Raw genomic sequence first — 21374 nt, forward strand, 5'->3', positions numbered from 1 at the left:
ATTTGAACCGTATCTCAAGGCATCCCGTAAATCATAATATTAGACCAGAATCAAATGGTATTAATTAATAAAAGTATATATTTGTGTGGCATTATTTTTCTTAATAAAGAAATGATATTTCCAGGGATGTTTCAAGGAAATCTTAGTATTGGAAAAGTAGATTCAGGTGTCTCAGTTCAGAAAAATACAGTGACGAAGGTCTTCCACTGCTCTGACTTTTAAGCAGTCTCTCATGCTAATATAAAGTTTGTGAATTTCTGAGAATTTCAGAGCATTATGGATTTCCACCCTAATTCTTTATTGAAAAGACTGTAAAAAAATCCCATCCCAAAACCAAAACCCACAAAGCAGCAAAAAAGGCAGCACTCGCGTGGTGCATGTCTTGAATAGTTTGTTTGTTATTAAAGGTACAATCTCTCCAGGAAAATCTGTGTAGTACAGCTTATGATTCAAGAGTTTCACCATATGCATAGTGGCAGGATTTTCTGTGAAAGAAAGATTAATAGAGGGACGAAGCTTTCAATGTAAATGTTACTCGTTTAAAATGACTAGGAAGGCAAACAGAAATCTGGAAGATACACGATTGTAGACAGCACACAACTCACCTATGAATTTCTTTTGTTATCGTTCTGACAACAGTGTCAGAAAGAATCAAAATTTGAGTTGTAATTATTATAGATGAAGAATAATCTACAATCACATTACAGATGGGAAAGTAGAAATCATTATGATCTTGTAGATCGAGAATACACAGCTGCTTCACTCTGAGGATCAAAGTGAAGCTTCTCCATGGAACTGAGCTATGTGTGCCTACTCTGTTGGACACCAGTTTTTCTTCATTGTCGTATGAATCCTCCTGCTCATGAGCCTGCTAGGTAATGCACTTGTGAATGCTGGGCAGCAGAGGCCTTACGAACTATACTGACCAGCTTTGGGCTTTAGAAAAATTACTATACCTTTTTTTCAGGCAAAACAATCTTAACTTGAATATAGTCTGAACTTGTTGTGCCAGCAGGAACCATAGTAGGGCAGTGTATGGCCATTCATAAGGTGGAACTGATAATAGAGTAGCACAATTAAAAACAATCAGCTCAGAAGGAAACCATGGGCCATTATTGGCAAGAGAGGAAAACTGAGAGACAATAAGGTGAGACAATGGAGCAGCACATAAGCCAGTCTTCTCAGAAGGGATGTGGTGGGCAGTGAGAAGCACACCAAGGGGTGGCAGGCACGTGTGCCCAGCCTCCATCTGCTATGTAACTGGCCCTTGGGAATGCTGTGACCTCAGGACAGGCAGTTTGTGGGCAGGATGCAGGCAGGGGACTCAAACACTGTTTTGGACTGTTACTGGCTGCTGGTGCTTGCAGTTTGTGCAACAGTTCTGAGGTCTGTTTCTAGTTCTTCCCGGAGCAAGTTCAAGGCTCCTCAGATCCAGGTTGCAGGTGGGAAAAGCTGACTCCCAATCAGGGAGTTTCACATACTCACGCAACTAGTGCTAGGTAGAGAGCTATATGACTGCTGGACTGCAAACCTAGGGCCCAGAGCATTGCTCTTCAAAGCAGCAGACACTCTGCTGAAGGCAGTGTGTGAGTGCTCAGCACTGGTGGTGACATGTCAGTGGGCATTGCCCCCAGCACCAGCTGGAGCAACTGTCCTAGGCACAGCAGAAGTCTTGGCCCAAGACTGGGCTCCCAAGAAAGGATGCAGCTCTCTGTGTCTGGGGCTGCAGGGAGTGCTTAGGGTCATTTGCTGAAGCTGGAGCAAGGTGAAGGCAGCATCCTTGCCTGTCAAAGGTGACTGAGAAGCTCTATGGAAGTTAAGGAGCTGTGGGAGGAGGTGAGATGGCTGCATAGCACAAGGGGTGACAAAAAAGAGTTTGACAAGTTCTTCACAGAGATGCTGCAGAGATGAGAGCCTGAACACCTATAATGCACAGAAGAAAGAGCAGACAGAGACTGTGCTCATTGAAGTCTCCCAGGAACAGGAACTCTGGATGTTGTGGCTTCTGGCAAGAGGAGGACGTCTCTTTCTCCATTGGCAGATCTGCAACTGCAGAATGCTTTTGGTATCTGGCAGCAGGCAAGAGGCTGAGAGCTCTGTCTGGGGAGCATTCACAGCCAGCTGAGCAAAACGTGCAGCATAACCAGTGGAGCATGGCAAGTGACAGTAGTGGGACACTATGCCCATCAGGGCTTGGAGGCCATGTCTGGTCCTCAGGATTGTTCCTCACAGTGATTTGCACTCATCTAATCTGTTGTATGTGGACAAGAGCTTTCAAATAATTGTGCAATAAGACCCCCCCACCCTGATCAATTCTTAAATCTCAAAACTGTCTGGTTTTCTCACATGCTAACCATTCAAGAAGGTCTTCTTGCTGGATGTCTGAATGTCTGCTAAAGAGCAGTCTTCTGCTGGATGTCTGTTAAAAAAATTCGCCTGATGAAATGCAAGACTTATTTGGAACCAATATGCAACCCATGATTTCACATTCTGGGCCCTATTTTAACTTCTGTAGACAGTTTGTAGACATTTTAACTTTTTTTTAACAGTTTGTAAGCATCAATAATTCTGTGGTAAGTCCTGGAACCACATAATTTGAAAACACCAAAAAAAAAAAAAAAAAGATCTTATCAAATGCTGTGCCATTTTTATTCCAGTTCTTTTGACCCAATCAGTCTTGATGAATGTGGCATGTCAGTAAACTTCAGATGCCTGTGGCACAGATACACAGATCTACAGTTGTGTTGGTTACCTGGAGTCCAATGAAAGTTAATGAGAGAAATAGGCAGTTCTAGGAAAAAATTCGTGTTATCCTAAACTGTATGTCAGATAAATCATAGGTTACAGGCACCTGTTTCTTTCTATTGCTTAAGAACGGGATCTGAGAGGTTAGCTCTGGGTAGGCTCTATCTAGGACAGATATCTAAAATTAGACAAGTCTCCTCAGTTCTAAGATTTTCCAGTTTTAGGATTCTTTTAAATTCTTCCTTACTTCAAGGGTCCTTGTGTCCAGCAATGTCACTTTTCTTGTCCAACACCAAGGAATAGTTGACTTCTGCACAAAACCCCTGAATTTAAACCAGTGCGACTGCAGCTCACATTAGAGGAAAATTATGTGCCCTTTAGGCATGTAAGAAGCTGAAAAAAAATTAAAGGAACTGTAGTTGAATATCTTTCTCCTATGACTTCTACAACTAAATCTGTTGTAGTTTTGTCCTCATTTATAAAAGTCAGTATTATTAAGGAACCTACATGGATTACAGTGAGGCTCACAGAAAATATCTCTTAATCAACTGATCTCATTAAATTTCTTTTTATTATCATAATATTTTTTATATGCAACATATATCCACAAGTATTTATACAGTGAGGTAGAAATAGACAAATGAAATAGAAAACTTCAGATTAAATAATAGATTTTCCTGGAGGAAAAAATATTACTGCACAAATACCAGTGGAGAAACCTTGTTCTCAATATGAGAAAAAAACCCCACAGAATTACAGAAAAGTGTGACCGATTTAAAAGGTCATCTAATCCGTCTTTTCTTCTAGGCAGGATAAACTAAAGCTACATTGCTTTTTTACAGATGTTTCATTAATCTCTTCTTTAAAGCTTCCAAAGACAGGCAGGCATTCTAAAATTTCTGTGGCAATTTAGGCTTTGTGCTTAACTATTCTTAGCAGAAAATTCTTTCCCTGCAAATCTCCTTTGCAGTAATTATAGCACATTCTCCTACAGCAGAAATTGAGAACAATTTAGTCCTATCCTCTTGGCAGTACATTTTAGGTGTTTGAAAATTGTTTAGATATAACTTTCTTCTACTTTCTAGATTAAAATCTGTTCTTTAAAAATTTCTTGATAGATCACAGGTGTTATTTTATCTTTGTCACTCTCACTGCTTTTCACTTGGTTTCTTGAACTGTTCCACATTTTAAAAGTGAAATATTCAAAACCAATGAAGAATTTCTGCTGATATCTTGGAAGTGCAAAATGGAGCAGAAAGATTATTCAGCTTATTTTAACATGCAAACTACTTGTTTTTACAACAAAGCAAGACAATGCTGATTCATGTTTAGCTGCGATGTCCTATGATTCTTTGTTCCTTTTCTGATGTAATTACCTAGTTATTCCATATTTTTTGTGGAGCTGTGAAAGGCTTGGCTGTTGCTGAGGTACAGACACAAATATAACTGAGATCACAGCAAAAGCCCATTGGCTTGAGGGAGTAGATAGAGTTCTGGTGAGGAGCAAGAAAATCTTGGACAAGCTGGATGTTTGACTTCACAGTTAAAGGGCAGTGATTCAAATAACAATAAAAGCCCAATGCTACGACAGAAAATAGACAGAGCTCCAGCAGGTGCTGCAGGAACTGGCTGCTTCTCACTACTTGTGAATTACTTCCCCTAGTGGGGTAGGTGCACGCACATTTCTTAAAGCCAGACCAATCATTTAGAGATACAAGAAAACGGTAGAGTCCCAGAAAGATGATAACCATCTATTTCCTTGCAATGAGAATTCCTTTCATGTGTGGTGATTCTTTCTAATAGAAAGAGGTAGATAAGTGCAGCTGGTGTTGAAAGTTATATGAACAATGGGACTTGTAGCAGCAAGTGTAGTTTGGTTGCATACTTCCTGAGTAGGTATTTCCTTCATGGGTATTCTGCAAACAAGGCATTTTGACAGTGTCTGCGAAAAATGCAAGCGGTCATGATCTGTGTGAGTACTGATGACACAATAAAGGCCAAGGGATGGTTTATGAGACAGAATTCAAGCTCTGAAATGTAAAATTGAAGATCAGGGCATGGTTGCATTAGTTTTATTTATGTTCTGGTTCAGCTCACATGATGAGACAAAAAGGGGGTGAGGACACAGCATGAACTGGGAAAATGTGGTAGGAAAGTGAAGCCTAGAATGACTTGGAGTGAGAGAAGTTTGGGAATATATGGCATGTACACAATTGACATAAGTAATGGCCATGCTCATGTTGGACATGATGATTAACTACCACACATGGAAGAGTGGACAAGGGAATTCAGTAGCAGTCAGAAAAATATCTCAAAACCAGCAATTTGCATAAGACATGCAAAAGAAGCAGTGAAAAACCCAGGAAGCATCTGTAAACCTGTCTGTGAATCCAGATTGTTTATCTATCTTGAATGCTGTGTGCAGCTGTGGCCTGTCCATCAAGAAAAAATAAAACCCCACCCCCCCCCAAAAAAACCTTTAACCAGGAAAAGATATAAAGAACAGGAAGAATAATCTGGACTTCTCACAAAGAGAAAGTGAATAGATACCAGGCCTCTCCAACTTGGAAAACAGGTAACTATACGGAAAGCATGATGGACATGGATGATTCTGAGTGAATTAATTGAGTACCATTATTTCTTGTCTCTCACAGTAGAAGAAGTAGGAGATATCAGAGAATTATCTGACACCAGGTTTAAAGTAAAACATAAGGAAGCCTTTTTATATATATGACTAGTTTCTTTCCTCAGGGATGGAATGTTTCAAATAGGAATTTGAAAAACTTGTATGAAAAATTGATAGTTTAACAAGATGCAGAGGCAGATTCTGTTTCAAACTGTGCAGTTGATTACCAGAACCTCGGAAAGTATAACACCGAGAGCCTCTCCCTATTATTGTCCCATTCTTATAATCCATCTTTTAAGCACGTACTCCAGGGTCCTGTCACGGATGAGATACTGAACTAGATAAGCTCATATTTGGGGTCACCATTTGCATATCCTGCCAAAAAGCACATCTGAGGAACACTCTGATCCAGGCTTTAACCCAATTTTCCACTGATTTTTACTCCTCTGTCTCCCATATCTCCCTACTTCCCCATCCCTTTGTTCCCATCAGTCCTAGCACTGTCAGACTATTCTGGAAAGTTGCTGCAGGACCCCAGACTTTGATCTACCTATTTAGATTGGGAATCACTCTCTTATAAGAGCAATAGAGTTCCTAGTACAATTTTTCCCATATTGTTGTAATGCAAACAATGACATCTTGTCATATTCACTAAATCCAGAACAGCAGAAGTCCCACCAAAGACTGTGCATCAAAGGTAGTGAATCACTTAGAGAGACATTGTCTGGTTCATGTTTAAAAAAAAAGCCTCCTGCTTTATTCTGCCCATAGAAAGAAGCAGAAATCATTGACATTTGAAACATAAACATTTTTTCAGGTCAAAAGCAGGGAAAAGAACTGAACAAAATCAATTTTCCTCTTCTGTCTTCAGCTTTTCCTTAATCCCTGAGGCAACAATGGCAAAAAACAGCTCAGGGAAGAAGGTGCGAATGTAAATTGCAGCTTTGGGGATAGGGTTGGCCATAAGTACTTCCTGCTTCTTACTGCTCACTGTGCGCAACACTTCCTCTGCCACCTCCACTGGGTGCACACCATATGCTACCTTTCTGAAAAAGACTGTAAATCAGAGAGGAGTGAGAGCTACAGACAGACAGATAGACAGACAGACACATCTGAGGGAATGGTAGTGAGAAGATACACAGCTAGCACATCAGTCAAATAAGTTAGATTCTGACACACTTTCAATCCCTTACCCCTTCCCTTCCCCTCATCAGTATGTCCCTAAGAACTTTTTACAATCTTGAAGTAAAATCCTCCCAGAGGAGGAGCAACTTGAGTGCAGTGGAACTCTGTCTTGGGACCTTTCATGCTCTTCTTTACCTCCCTTCACCATGCCCTGGTGTATTTATTTTCTCACATAATGTTGTCTCTTTCCATGTTCCTTCTCTTTCCACCAAGCTCATCTGATCTCTCCAGTCTCTCTTTCCTTTTGCTCCCTTAATCTGTTCATCCTTTCTGTCATTTCCATTCTTTTCCCTGTGCTCCATTCTTCTCCCTGGGAAAAGCCTCCGTACTGCTGTGTGGGCCTCATCTACCATCTCTCTTGATGCACCAAACCTTACATTTCCAAATAGATGCCTCCCAGTTGCCAGGTGCTGGTTGGCGATGGTATGAACAGATGAAGGTTGGGTTCACAGTGCTGACAGAAATATCAAATTCTTCCATTTCAGCTCTAAGACAATCAAAAAAGCCTACAGCAGCATGTTTAGAAGCAGCATCTAAAAGAAAGAAAAAAACCCTCACATATGCATGTTTGGATTATGGATGCATGGATATAGATGTATAATAGAGCTCGATAAAACGTGAATGCTTGGAAAATTGACAATGGAATGATTAGCCAAAAGGCAAAAGAACAGTGAACTGTTTCACGTAGTGAAATTATCATATGACATTTAAAATGAACAAAAGAAAGTTATTTGTACAGGACAATTATACATGTGATATGCAGTCAGTCTCCCTATACATGTCAAAGAGCATGTATCTGGATTTCCCAATCAGAAATACTGAGTCCTGGGTTAAGGAATAATACTTCTGTTATCTCTAGAGTTGAAAAATTTCTTTGGTGGATGGAAGGCTGTCCCTTGTGGACATGGGTCTCCACACCATCTATTGCTGCAGTTTGTGACATATCAATACAATGCAGTGAAGTATATGTCCATTTCTGGAATGCAGGAGTACTAATGTTTTATAAACTAATTAGGCCTTTGTCCTATAGCAGCAGTCCAAGATGCTTTTACTATTAAGATTATATTTAAAGTAACACTGATTTACACTAAGGCATAAAGACAAGATTTAATTTTTTTCCTTACTGCTTTCCTTACAGTTTCTGTCACTGCATTTTGCTTTCGTGGAGCTGTAAGTCACAATTCTGAGGTCTCTCAGACCTTTTAATTCAGAGCCCATCATCCACTCTGACCTCTTGTCATAGTTAAAAAAGTGTATTTATATCTATCCTATAATTTCTGTCCAATAACTTTGCATTTTATTAATGCAGAGACCTTTAATCATAATTCAGGACAGCTCAGCTTCATTAGGAGCTTTGGTGAAAGACCTTCTTGAAAATTTTTTGGAAAGCCAAGCGGTATACAATTACTACATCTCCTTTTAAACTCTACACATAAATCCGTTAAGTGCATGAATCTCCCTTTACAAAGCAGCAGCTACTGCCTATCAGTATGTTATATTTATACACTACTTCATTATGGTTTCTACTAATATTCCCAATACAGATGTTAGACCTACAAGCTTGCTCTTTCCTGAATGTCTGTTGAGATCATAAAAAAACCTTGCTGTCACATTTGATACTTCAAAGATAGTATTTTAACTATTTCTTCTTGAGTCCACTTTGCAGTTTTTTCAGCCAAATAATGTATGAAGAGTTCACTGAGTTAGGGTGCAAATTAGCACTTTCAAAAACCTACTATCAACGCCATGGAATACTCATGATTTATGCATTAGAATGTACATTTTTTGCTACGTATAACTTACAAGCTGCACGAAATGGGATTCCTATTTTTCCTTGGATACTATTAATTAGAACAATTTGGCCAGTTCTTCTTGAGATCATGTTGGGAAGAATGGCTGAAAAAAAAAAAGAAATAAAAGAAAGAGCCACATAATTAAAAGAGCTCAATGTATTCAGTGACAGCTGAAGTGTAGGTAGCATAACTTTAATGAAGGTTGTCTCAATACAGCAATTAAAAGTATCACAAAATCCAGTAGCTGGAAACTGAGTGTCTTCTAGATTTTGCTTGGATTCTACATGCAGATTTGGGAGCAGTGTTATCACATGTAATTGTCAGCCTGTCTGTATCCTTGCAAAGGTTTTGAAAACAATTGTCCTTGTAACAAAATCAGCAAGCACGTAAATAAAGGAGTCAGCTATTGCAAAGTACAATAAGCAGATATTTTTAAAAATGTCTATCTTTCAAACACCTTCTTATGTATTTCTTGACCAATCTGTTTCCAAATCCGGGCACTCTGATTTTGATCTTCTTAACTTCAATTTCACTCCATTGATTTTCATAGAATTTTTTTTTATTGTAATGAAGAAGGCAAAAATAGTTGCAAGTGAAACAGTTTAATGCCAATGACTTGTATCTCACGCTTTAAGTGGCAACAGCAAAACAGGAAAAAAGATTAAATTACCTTTGGTTAATGTTATAGGTCCAAAGTAGTTAGCATCCATTATCTTTTTATCAAGTTCCAACGAAATGCTCTGCACTGCTCCTTTCACCTTCATACTCGCATTGTTGATTAGTATATCCACACAGCCATAGCAATTCAGGATTTCCTTAGCTACGTCTTGAATGCAGTTTATGTCTGAGATATCCAAAAGTATGAGCTTGGGTGCGTATGTCTAATAAAGAAAAGACATTTCAAGGATACTATTATACAAAAATGTATTTCTGTTTACTTGTCTTGTAAATTAATTGGCCTTGATATCTGAAGAAAATGCTCTTATTCTCACAAAAAAATTTATTTGCTCTTTTAACATACTCTAGGAAGAAGGTAGTTCAGCAATGGGTATTCATAGACTGTGAAATTCAGATGAAGCAGAACACCATGGGAAGGGTAAGCTGGACTAGCTCTAGCCTACTGAATATCAGTGTAATCAGAATATCTCTTGTAATCAGTGGAGACAGCTAATAGACACAGGGGGTGACTCCTACCACTACAAGTTATGATCTTTCTGTAAGTAACATCCTGGAGTACTTTACTGACCACAGTGCTTTGACAGATAATTTACATATACATGGGGGGCAGTTGGAAAGCGGGAATGGTTTGCTTAGCTGCAGGTTATCCAAACAGAGTTTACATTTGTATGAATTCTGCAAATGCAGATTTTATGAGCTATGGGACAGAGAAATGAACTCTGGGTATCTTCTCTTACTATATTGCGATGACGATGTAATGCAGATCCCTTGGTCATACTTAATATTTTTTTTCCTAGTTGAGTCTGTGCAGACTAACATGAACACACTACTTTTATGGTTATTACATAGATGAATGTAGCTCACCGCAAAAAAATGGACAAATGCGAATATTTGTTGGTCTGGTGAGCAATGGCTGTAGAATTTGTGTGAGGCCTTCAGCAACACCTGTGCCCTGAAATGAGTCAGCTATCTGTTGGTCACAGAAGGAAAGCTTTCCTATGAGCATCAAAGAAACACCTTCCAGAGAACTGGCAGTAGGGGCAGCCTTGCATGTCTCCTTGCATGGTGACCCAGTCAGTGGTAAGGCAGTCCCATGCACTCCTAGCTGGGACTTCTCTGAAGTCTTCAGACCCATCTCCCACTCCTTGAGCACTCCAATTATGTGAAAAGGGAATGGTAGTTGCTGTGATTAAATTAAGTATTTTGGATACCTTTCATCCAAATTTGCCAACAGGGAAATTCCTCTGCCTAGCATTTCTAGTTGGTGACTTGTTCAAAATGAAGGGCCACTCAGTTGCTTTAGAGTGATTGCCTTGAATTAGCTCAAGAGAGCAGGATTTCTGAATTACACTTTTGGCATCATGCTCTGAAGATCTTCAGAGGTGTTTCTCTCTCTCTCTCTGTCTGGATTGTGTTGGATGTGTTTTACTTGGATAACCAAAATCACCATTAACAGTGAATCATGTTTCATGTACCTTGTTTTACTAGATTAAAAAGCACTTTGTGTACCTGAAAAAGGTGTTTACTTCAAGATGTGATTTTTCAAAGCAGAGTAAGGATATACTTACCATACTGGGGTATGCCACACTAATTAGAGCATCATATAGGGCTTCTAACTTTTCCCATGTCCTGCCACACAACACAAGCCTTGCTCCTCCTGTGTGAAACACCCGAGAACATTCTAGGAGAGAAATACGTTCAAAAGAAAAGTAACAATAGTAACAATTTGATTTTATTTATTTTGCTTGAAATGAGGTGCTGGTTTTGTTAATTATGTTGAATCTATTTGCTTGAAATGAGGTGCTGGTTTTGTTAATTATGTTGAATCTATGCTTTAAAATTCATTAATTTTGAAAGAATAACTATATATGAGTAAAAAGGAAGCATTAAACGGCAATAATACATATGTGAGTAATAAATTAAAATTTAATGTAATAGTATAATGCATAATTATTGGTACAGCATAGTAGTACTGTTTAGTCACGTGATTTTACAAAAATTCAATTAAAAAAAGACCAATATGTCTGTTAATGGATGAGGGATACGAGTTAGAAAGATTGTTCTGATTATCTTTCTTCCTTAACTCTCTCCACCTACAGACACACTTGCTTATAGAGAAAAATATGTAGAAAAATACACACTTAAGGCTGTAACAATACAAACTGCATCTTTTGCAAACCTTCATGTGTACTGCAGTATAAAGAAGAAATCAGCCAACCCCAGTAAATAGTAAAACTGGCTCTATACGCTACCTTCATGAAACTCTTGGCGACATGAAACTCATTTACAATTTTGAGAAAAAGCAATGCAGAGAAACTTACTACCCACTGACCCACAGACAGAGCACCAACAAGGGAGGCCTTTTCTAGAGACCCTTCCCTCAATACATAATCCATTCCAAGACCTTTATCATCTGAGTATTAGACCTTCCCAGGAGTCAGCAGAGGCATGAGGGACAATCTTGAGCTGCCTTTTGTTCAGCTGCATTCCCTGAAGCCTTCCTGAGAAGGCCACTGAGAAGTTTCTGGGTATGCTGGTCTGGCACTGCTTTTCCCCCATATATTCAGGGATATTCTGAGCTAGGGGTTCACCCCAGTTTAAGCTAGGTCTCTGGGGAGGATTCTTCACCCTTTCTTAAGCAAGTGAACTAAGATTGTGCTTTTCTGAAAGTGGGGGCTCGCATAACAAAAGGAACTGGCAGTCAGTGTTACCCATCATCCCACCTCAGCACTTGCTACAAAACTGCAACCAACTCATTAGTTTGTGTCTTCATGGGAGGATGTGATCAACTCAATGCAGACTACAAAATACCAGGCTGGAGCATCTTGACAGCATGTGTCTGGTCTATTTTCTTCTCTAGGTGGTGTCAAGGGAGAATATATTCCTCACTGTCCTGTCAGTCTGACCAAAGGAAGGCGTTTAAAAACATGTAGCACAGATATCTCATTGGTATCTTTTCGGAATTCTTTGTCAGTTTTATCTCTGTGATTGTTCTAGGTTGCTACAGGGTGCATATTCTAGCTCAGCTGAACTGAAACTATGGCTCTCAGTCCAGGAATCTGCCAAGGTTGTCCTCTTGACCAGGAAAAGTACACAATTGCCTACCTTTTCTTTCCTGGAATACATAAGGACTTGCAGATAGGCCTGAAGCTGCAACTGATGATCTGCCTACTGAAATCTGGTTTGGGTGCAGCCAGACAATTAGTTGCCAGTGGGTTTTGTGTGCTGGCAGGATTGGAAATCAAGAATTACTTTTCCTTTTGTGTTGGTTTTTTTTTTCCTGATTAGGTCTTCAAGAAGATTTCAGCCTTGGAGCCCTCATATTCGGTACCTAAATCAAATCTGTATGACAGTTACATATTCACTGTGGGAAGAACCAGAATACGGTCATACAATTACTCTCATGGCTTTCCAGCCTGTTTGATTTGTCTTAGCTCTTACGGTTTTTGTTGAGTGGGCAACAGTACAACCTTAGTGCTGTATTGGTCTGTCCTCCTAAAAGCATTTGCCTCAGATTTCAGCAGCCACAGGCAAATCCAGTTATGTGAGTATGCTCATCTTAGATTTTTTAAATGCTCATGTTAGACTCTTCATATCTGTATGGAAGCACTTCTGGATCCACTTTTCTATTTTTGTAATCCTGTGCAGCTGGCAACTTTTATTTATGTAATATTTTTCATTATTTACAACAGTAATTTTATGAATGTCTTTCATTTTCTTTTTTTCTAGCGTAGAAAGATTTTTGATTTAAAGCCCAAAAGATTATTTGCCAGTACTAGGACAACTACACCAGTATTCTTCCTACAAACGTAACACCTGAGGCAACCTCATGAATAAAATGTGGTTACTGTGTAAACAGCAATAAAAGGGAAAAAGAGATACCAGTGATGTTCTCCTCTAGAACTATCCAGGACTTTTCTGAGTTACAGCAATGAGAAGAAACAGGAATCAAGTTTAAATATGAACCATAAACCATTGCAAACATCTTCAATCATCATAGTTTTTGTTTCTCTTTTTTAACTTTAATGAAAGTCTTTAGTCCAGAAATTCTGGCATGTGGGAAAAGGAATTTGTCTATTGCCTAAGAGCTCAAATATGCAGCAGCTGGCCAGACAGCTGGTGTTTTAAAGCTCTAGATGAATAGCCAACGCATATGCCTGAGGGGACTGCACAGTAAATTCTGCATGATTTGGAATCATTCAAGCCTGCAAATAACTTCTTGGTATCACCCTATGGGATACTGGCAGTAGATATGTTTAGGATAATAAAATAAAATTGCTTTGAGTTATCTTCTTTTTCATGTATGTGAAAAAGGGGGTGGGGGTGGGGGGAGGGAGGGGATTTCCTTTGCAGCCTCAAGAGACAGGCAGCAGCAAGTCTCAAAAAAAAAAAAAAAAAAGTGAAAGAAAGATTAATAAGGGAATTAAACTTAGGAAAACCTTCCCCAGGGATCATGCAATGCTGGAGCAAGATATCTGAGGAAATGTTCAACAAATGTTCTTTATCCTTGGAGGATTCCAAGGTTTGGCTTGAAGCCACACACAAACAGATCTAACACTGGTTATATTCTGCTCCAAGCACTACTTTTGTCTAGAAACCTCCAGGCATCCTATGACTCTATGAGACATTCAATCGCAGCTGGAGAACTCTAAATCATGCCTCTCCAAAGAAAAATACTGAAATATAACCAATCAGAGAAAATATATGTTAATGTTATCTTCAACTATGTCAGGGAAAGGAAAGACCAGGTGGGATGTGGAGGCCACAATTATTTCACACTTTGTCATAACAGACTCTGATAACAGAATATTTTGGGAGTAGGTCTCTGGCAGGAGGAAACTGCTGATATTTATCTTTCTAACTGCCTTCTTTATAGAATCATTAAGTGGGAACAGACCTCTGAGATCATCAAGTCCAACTGTTGACCTAACACCGCCATGCCCACTAAACCCTGTCCCGAAGTGCCACAACTACATGTTTTTTGAACACCTCCAGGGACAGTGACTCCGCCATTTCCCTGGGCAGCCCATTCCAATGGTTTACCACTGACACCTGTTTATACTGATTTGCTGCTACCGTGCAGTGACAGCCTATGTAATCAGATCTCATAGCAGCAACATGCTAAAAATAGCACTCTTAACATGCTTACAAAACTTCTCATTCTCTTGAATTAAATAAATACAAACATCTGCAGTTCTTAAAAGTTTACCAGAAGTTCCTGTGGCTGAGACTAAAAATGTACTTTTAAAAAAACATAGGATTTTAAAAAAAATTTATTTCTTAACTTCTGCTTCATCCAGGCAGTTATGAATATATACGAGGTAATGTATCCACATTTTATCACCTAGATGGTGGTTTTCTGGCTGTTTCTGTTCTCTGACACAGAAGAAATGAGAGAACTCACCCTTGCCCAGTCCAGAGATGGCATCCGTGATCACCACCACCTTGTTTTGCACAGCTGACTTGGACAATAGCCACCTGACAGATTGGTAAATATAAATAATTCCACTGATCCCTAAGAGAAGCAATGGTAGAGCGAGTACAGCAAGAATACCCATCTCTGCAGGAAACAAAAGATCATATGAAAGTAACAGTAATCATAATAAGCATGAAAATTATTCTTATCTAAAAAAGCAATGTTTTCATATATAGAAAATCCAGTAATCAGCATGCCAAAGTCTTGAAGCAGTGGGAAGCTTGTTTTCCAATCCTATTGGCTTAATATTATTATTTAATAATCAGGGTAATATTGTTGTTTGTCTTTTTTCCTCATCATTGCATAGTCTAACTGTATCTGGATTCCTTTTACTCAAAATTACCCTGTGTTTGCAAAAACATAATAGAATTTTAGTACAAATATTGCCTTGAGGCAAAACACAGGCTAAAATATAACACTGAACTTTTATTTATGTTGCTATTACAGGAAAAATAGAAAAAGCTTTTAAACCTAATTTCAGATAAAGCACGTAATATAAGTGTTTTCTGTTCTAACAGATAAAGAAAATAGAATCACTTACTATGGCTATGAAGACTCCAGGTACAGATAAAGCATCCTTTCGTATTTTTGTAAATTTTTGTATTACAGGTTTAATTAAAGTCCTTTAGCAATTTCATAGAACATTGCATTTGTTGAAGCTGCTTGCCCTGAAGGAGAATGGCTATGTATAGCCATGTGACAGAGATACTTCAAAAGTAAATATAGCATCTACAGTGTGATTCGCGTGCCTGACCTATCTAGTACAACAGGCTGGGCAGTCATGTAAAAGCTCTTAGTACAGTATCAATTCAACCGTACAAAGAAACATCTACCTTTCTGTCTTGTCTTTAATTGCAGTTGTTCATAGGACTGTTTCAATTTCTTGTCATTGGTCTTCAATTATCTTTATACATAAAAACATTCGTATAAATTCCATTATAAAAATAGATCTTCAAAAACAAGTAAAAGGTACCATAAAGAACTTGTCACTTGAAATAATACATGACAGGAAAAGGTCTTTGAGGAAGCTGGCTTGGGAGCCAATGCAACACAGAACTGCTGCGGGCAGCTGCATGCTGGAACACAGATCAGGCTGGTGTACTGCACCTCCAGGTGCTGCAGGCTGCTTTCCACTCTTGGTATCTGCAAGGCAGATATGCCTCTTTCCCAGCAATTTCAGGATGATATAAATTTCAGGTAGGTGATCTAACTTTTACATTTCCTACAGAGAGATAATATCTGTTAACCTGACAATCACAGTCATGGGTTGCCCTTTGGGGTTCTACAGAAAAGAATGGTTTACTATAAATCATTCCTGTTTTGCTCTTTCAAAAAAATTGTATCACAGTCTTAAAATTACTAGCTTTGACAATCAGATTCAGTACTCCTGTTCGTGCTGTGTAACTGGTCATCTAAATGCCATGTTCTAATTTTTACCTCCAATGAGAGAATGATAAGTCTACAAATTATAGTCATTGATATTGGAGTGTTGTAACACAGTGCAGGAACAAAGACTTCATGGTTAGGTCTGCAGGTACCAGGACAGTGTTAGCTTTCAACGAGTGGGAAAGCATAGAAGGTTATTCAAGATGGTGTAGGAGGGGACTTTTAGACGTAGTTTGTGTAAACCTAACTCGCACTAGAAGCCAATGACATTAGGAATCAAGATGTGTATTCCTGCCTGTGAAAGCTGAAGTTGCCTGCCAAGAACATGGTTTAAGATTTCCAAACTACAGAATCATATAATGTGCCGATGTTTGAAATATTGTGTGCACTTCTAGCTAAAAAGACTCCATAAATACCTCTTTACAATGCAAAATCGTCATGGTGTCCTGAAATTTACATCAGTTTCTACAGGAGAATGTAAAAGCATTAAGTCAAATGAGCTGAGAAGTCTTGCCAGGCCACCTGCAGAAGCAAAGTGGAAATCTGATTTTCCATCACCCCTAAACCCCCATCTATCTTTGCTTACTTTGAAAGCATCGGCTTTAAATAAACAGATAAGCATTTCCCTATCAGTAAGCTGGTCTTTTTTTTTTTCCTTTTATGGAACAGGATGTGCTGTTCGTTTAATTTATTCAGGGTTCTGGAAATATTTTTCTGTGAAGGTGAAACATCAAAAAAAAGCACACACTAAAGAGAGTATTTATAGGAGTTCCAAGTGATTTGTTTGCTCTGTTTCCAAATGAACTGGAGCAAGAGTACAAGAAATGTAAGAGCAAGAATATGAAAAAGTCAACTGAAAGAACTAGACAACCAACAAAGTGTGAGAATGTAATGATAAAATGTGAATCTGTCTATTAATAATGATGAACAATTGTAAAGGAAGACTGCCTGAGTCATCTGGAAAAACAGATGTACAGTGACTGCAATAACCAAAACACCTAAATCTTTACAAACACACAAACCTCTCAGTCAGGTGAAGTACCAGAGAAATGTATTCTGCATTGCCACCTACAGAGCACTGTTGGAAACACCAGAGAAACGAGGATAATTATGAATTGTTTCAGAGGGTAGATGCCATTTAAAAAGTCACCTACAGGGAAACTCGAACAAAAGTGAGGCCCTCGCTCTCCCTCAGCTAGCTCTGAAAGTCTCTACATTCCCAATCCCTTTGTTCAGAGCTGAGCTCCAGGATCTGTCCCGGATCACACAAGAGCTGAACAGTATGTGTCCAAAACGGAAACTTTATGGAGGTCAAGGGCTTAATTCCCTGAAGTGCTCGACCCAGGAGGCTGTGTGAGAGCATGAGCAAGCACTTACATACATTTACATTATTTACTTTTCACACTGTTCAGAAGTGTTGGATATAACATTGGATGGATAGATGTGTGGGTGTTCTTCAGTGTTTTGTTTGCGGTTTTGCTTGGTTTTATTCATTTCTTGGAGGAAACAGGAGTTTAACACACCATAGAGAAAGCAATGATTAGGGGCACTGGTGGTTAAAGCATTCATCCAGGAAGAAGAAACTAAGATTTCAAATCTATGTCTGCCCCAAAAAGATGATCCTAGCTTTACAGCTATCATTTCTTGGGGTTGTGAACTTCCTGAGCATGGCCATGTTCTCATCCACAATATAGCTCTTTATTTTAACCAGTGGCTGCCTAACATCTGCTCCCTTTGAGCAGAAATGGAAAGGCATATGGATTTTCATATAGTTTGAGAGGATATGTGTCTCTCACTCTCAAATCAAGATATATTTTTAATACTAGCCATAGCCTGGTGAAGTGCTTTAGCTCTGTGCTTCTCGTGCTCCTGATAAAGGAACATGGAGGCTGTAGTGAGTCCACTGTAGGGCACTTGCTGTGACTGCGTTATATTCACAGTTAGATGAATTTTACCTCCGCCCCCCCCCCCCCCCCCCCAGCCGTTGTTTCTGTTTCCTTCCATTCTTAGTTTATCGATTTTCCTTGTATTTTTTTTGATAGCTTTGAGATCACTGAGCAGACTGACAGTACAGTTTCTACTTAAAGATACTTTTGGCATTTGTAGAATTCTAATGTTTATATCTATGTCATAACCATAGATCCCCACTGTTCACAGGTGTGTTGTTGACTTGCATGATTAGTGCACCACGTATTCATATTATTACTATGAATATTTTCAAGCTTTGGAAATCACAGAAATTCTTGCTTGAAGAAACAGTCAGTACCATATTTGGTCCTGGGAGCAGCAGATACATATAGTATTTCCATTGTCAACATAAAAAAAGTATTAATCTTAACAATTTTGGAGTTAAAAACTGCTCTTTGGAGAGTCCTGTGATCACAATACAAGAACCAGAAACCTTTTCATCAGCATCAACAGAAGAACATCTAGTTCAAAGTCAAACACACTGCCTGCTCAAGGTCGAAAACACTCCTCAGTCCATGCAATTATTTATTTGATGTTCTCTTCCCACACATCCACAGCAGTGGTGTGCCATAGTATGTAGGTACAGTTCCTCCTACATACTCTGAAAGGTAAGCATCCTGACAAAAAACTACAAGGAAAGTTGGTGTTCATCTCAGTAATAGAAACATGCAAGCATACAGTCATTCTGCCCTCCTTTCTTCTGAGGGAGACTCCATTGGGTTGACCAAGGGGTTTCCCTCCAGTTTCCTAGTGGGCTTGGATCTGTAGTCAGCTTCATTATCATCCATAGATATTTGCATTCCTGCTGTTAGAAGGTCTCATCTTTTTTCTTTACCTGATTTCATACATTATTCCCCATTTTTTTTCTAATTCTGAATCCACGGGTTTTTAGCCATCCTATCTCTCTTTCCTTTCTCAAATGTCTTCCAAAGAAACAATACACTCTGAATTACTTTTGCTTATTGGTGCCAGTTCTGCAACATCCAGATCCAAGTTACGTGGTTCTGATGTGGTTACCTTGGCAACCTCAGCCTGACGAGGTCTTACTGATATGATTACTGAGTGCCCTACCAAGACTCTGCACCTCTAATTTACCCTACAATTATCCCATTTATAACAGCTGCATATCAGTTATCTTATACACTCCCTGAAAATAATCATTGTACTTTAGCCTTCTTTCCTCTGCCTGGTTTCAGCTGAGCACAAGGAGTTTCGTATCCTGTGTGCAGACTCTCCTTCTCAGAAAGGAGTCTAGGTGCAGCTGGATCCGGAATTAGCCTCAGACTTTCAACAGTTTATGTCTAAGGGTAGGGGTGCAGGGCAGTTATCAGGGTGGTTTAATAAAACTTACCATACTCAACATAGCAAATTGGTTAAAGATTTGAGAATGGCAAGATTCACATGAGATATATGATAGAGCTTCCTAAATCAAGTCATATGCACACACACACACAGATACAGAGGTTAACATATAGCCAAGACATTTCTTCTACTGCCATTGCAATAAATCATAGTGAGTTACTCACTTTTCTCCAGCACTTGCCAGTGGATGATCATTGGTATCTTCAGGAAATCTACCCAGAGAGGCGTCCCAACTCCAGGGCAGATACTGGGACACAACCTGCTGTTATCACAGAGATCTCAAAGAGGGCTGCCATACACATGGGATAGAGTGGTTGGCTAGTAGTTAAATCACACGCGATGGAGAGAGGTAGGCATGAGAGTCCTTGTACCCACAACTTTCTTTGTTCCTTGATAAATGAGTTTTGAAAAAGCCGCCTCTTGTCAGTGTTCCGAACTCAGCTGTCTTGATGCTTACTGTGTCGTTGTGCTCCATTGTGGATGTTCAGAACAGATTGAAACCAGAGGAGCTCTTGGTCCAGCTGTGACTCAGGTCTTCACCTCCTCCAGAGCCTGCATCAAACCATCACCACTCTGATTAGGATCCTTTGGTTAGGATCTGTCTTAGGATCACTACTTATAGGATTGCAAGATGACTGTCTTCGGTCATTATTCTTTTCTGTATTTGGTCACGATTTTGTCAGGTGACTCTGACAAACCTTCCAGAATGGGCTATGATCCAGGCAGCAGGAGCTTCCCAGGCAACAGAAGTTTCAGATAAAGTTAGGAAGCACCTGATCTTCCTAACCCACTGCAGGTGGCAGGAGTTTTGGGTATGGTCAGGGAGTGCTTAACTGTCCCAACTCACTGTGCCAGGACAAGAAAGTACCAGAGTGGTGCCACAGCCAGGGCTTCGGCTGCTTGGACCACGGGACTCCTTTTGTGAAACCTGGTCTCCTGGAGGCTGATGGGGCACACCTCTCAGAGAAGGGGGAGAATAGAGAACATCTTTGGACAAAGCCTAGCCAATCTAGTAAGGAGGGCTTTAAACTAGATTTTCTGTGGCAGGGGATCCTCAATCCATCCCACTTCAAGGCCGGTGTTGGAAATAGATGCCCGGCCCCAGAGATGGATTGTAGGCCAGCAAGAAAACACGTGAAGTGCAAGATAATGAATTCCAGCCAGTAAGCATTCCAGCTGGTAAGTCGGCTTCAGTGGGGGGCCTACTTAAATGCCTCTGTGCAAATACATGGAGCATGGGGAACAAACAAGAGGAGTTAGAGATGTGTGCACGTCTACAAGGCTATGATGTTATAGGCATCACTGAGATGTGGTGGGATAGCTCCTATGACTGGAGTGTAGGAATAGATGGGTATAGGCTCTTTAGGAAAGACAGGCACACCCCTTATGTCAAGGATTAGCTGGAGTCCATGGAGCTTGGTCTGGGGATGGATGAGGAGCTGACTGAGATCTCATGGGTCAGGGTTAGAGGAAAGGCAGGGGAAAGTGATATCATAGTGGGGGTCTGCTACAGGTTACCCGACCAGGATGACTGAGTGGATGAGGCCCTCCATAGACAGATAGGAGGGCCACATCCACAACCTCTCTGGGCAGCCTGTACCAGTGCTCTGCCACCCCCAGAGTAAAGAAGTTTTCCCTCATGTTCAAGCAGAACTTCCTGTTCTCCAGCTTGTGCCCATTGCCCCTTGTCCTGTCACTGGGCACCACTGAAAAGAGCTGGGCCCCATCCTCTTGACACCCACCCTATAGATATTTATAAGTGTTGATAAGGTCCCCTCTCAGTCTTCTCTTTTCCAGGCTAAAGAGCCCCAGGTCTCCCAGCCTTTCCTCATAGGGGAGATGCTCCAGTCCCCTCATCATCTTAGTAGCCCTCTGCAGGACTTTCTCCAGTAGTTCCCTGTTGTCCTGGTTTGGGCTAAATCAGAACTAATTCTGGTTTAGTGCTTTAACTTTTCAGTTAAGTCTCCTCTAACTACCAGCACTTTCTGAAACAGCAGCATGTTTTTCCAGACAGTGACTGCTCCTAGCAGTGATAAGGCCTGATGTTTATAGTTCGTACCAAGGAATGGTATGCAGAGAGGCCCTTGCTTATAGTTGTTCTTATGGCGACCAAGGTCACTGCTAAATCTTGTACTCCGTGTTGGGGTGCCAGGAG

General features: G+C 40.0%; 1 protein-coding gene across 1 annotated transcript; it reads right to left on the reverse strand.

Moving 5' to 3' along the window:
* Nucleotides 1-6218: 6218 nt before the first annotated feature.
* On the reverse strand, nt 6219-14585 carry DHRS7C (dehydrogenase/reductase 7C). The gene is made up of 6 exons (XM_009954140.2): nt 14432-14585; nt 10596-10708; nt 9020-9230; nt 8360-8452; nt 6934-7089; nt 6219-6427 (listed from the first exon to the last, which is right to left on the reverse strand). The coding sequence occupies exons 1-6, from the start codon at nt 14583-14585 to the stop codon at nt 6219-6221; spliced, it is 936 nt and encodes a 311-aa protein (XP_009952442.1).
* Between the last annotated feature and the right edge of the window lie 6789 nt (nt 14586-21374).

Source organism: Leptosomus discolor, chromosome 15 (assembly GCF_034619465.1).
Source record: "Leptosomus discolor isolate bLepDis1 chromosome 15, bLepDis1.hap2, whole genome shotgun sequence".
Lineage (NCBI taxonomy): Eukaryota > Metazoa > Chordata > Aves > Leptosomiformes > Leptosomidae > Leptosomus > Leptosomus discolor.

What these genes read in the sequence shown, in the direction of transcription:
- DHRS7C (XM_009954140.2), bottom strand. Translation starts at nt 14,585, where the DNA reads ATGGGTATTCTTGCTGTACTCGCTCTACCATTGCTTCTCTTAGGGATC. An exon ending in CATCTCTGGACTGGGCAAGG is followed by an intron (nt 10,709 to 14,431) that starts GTGAGTTCTCTC and finishes TTTCTCTCCTAG; the next exon opens with AATGTTCTCGGGTGTTTCAC. An exon ending in GTGTGGCATACCCCAGTATG is followed by an intron (nt 9,231 to 10,595) that starts GTAAGTATATCC and finishes TTTCTTTATTAG; the next exon opens with ACATACGCACCCAAGCTCAT.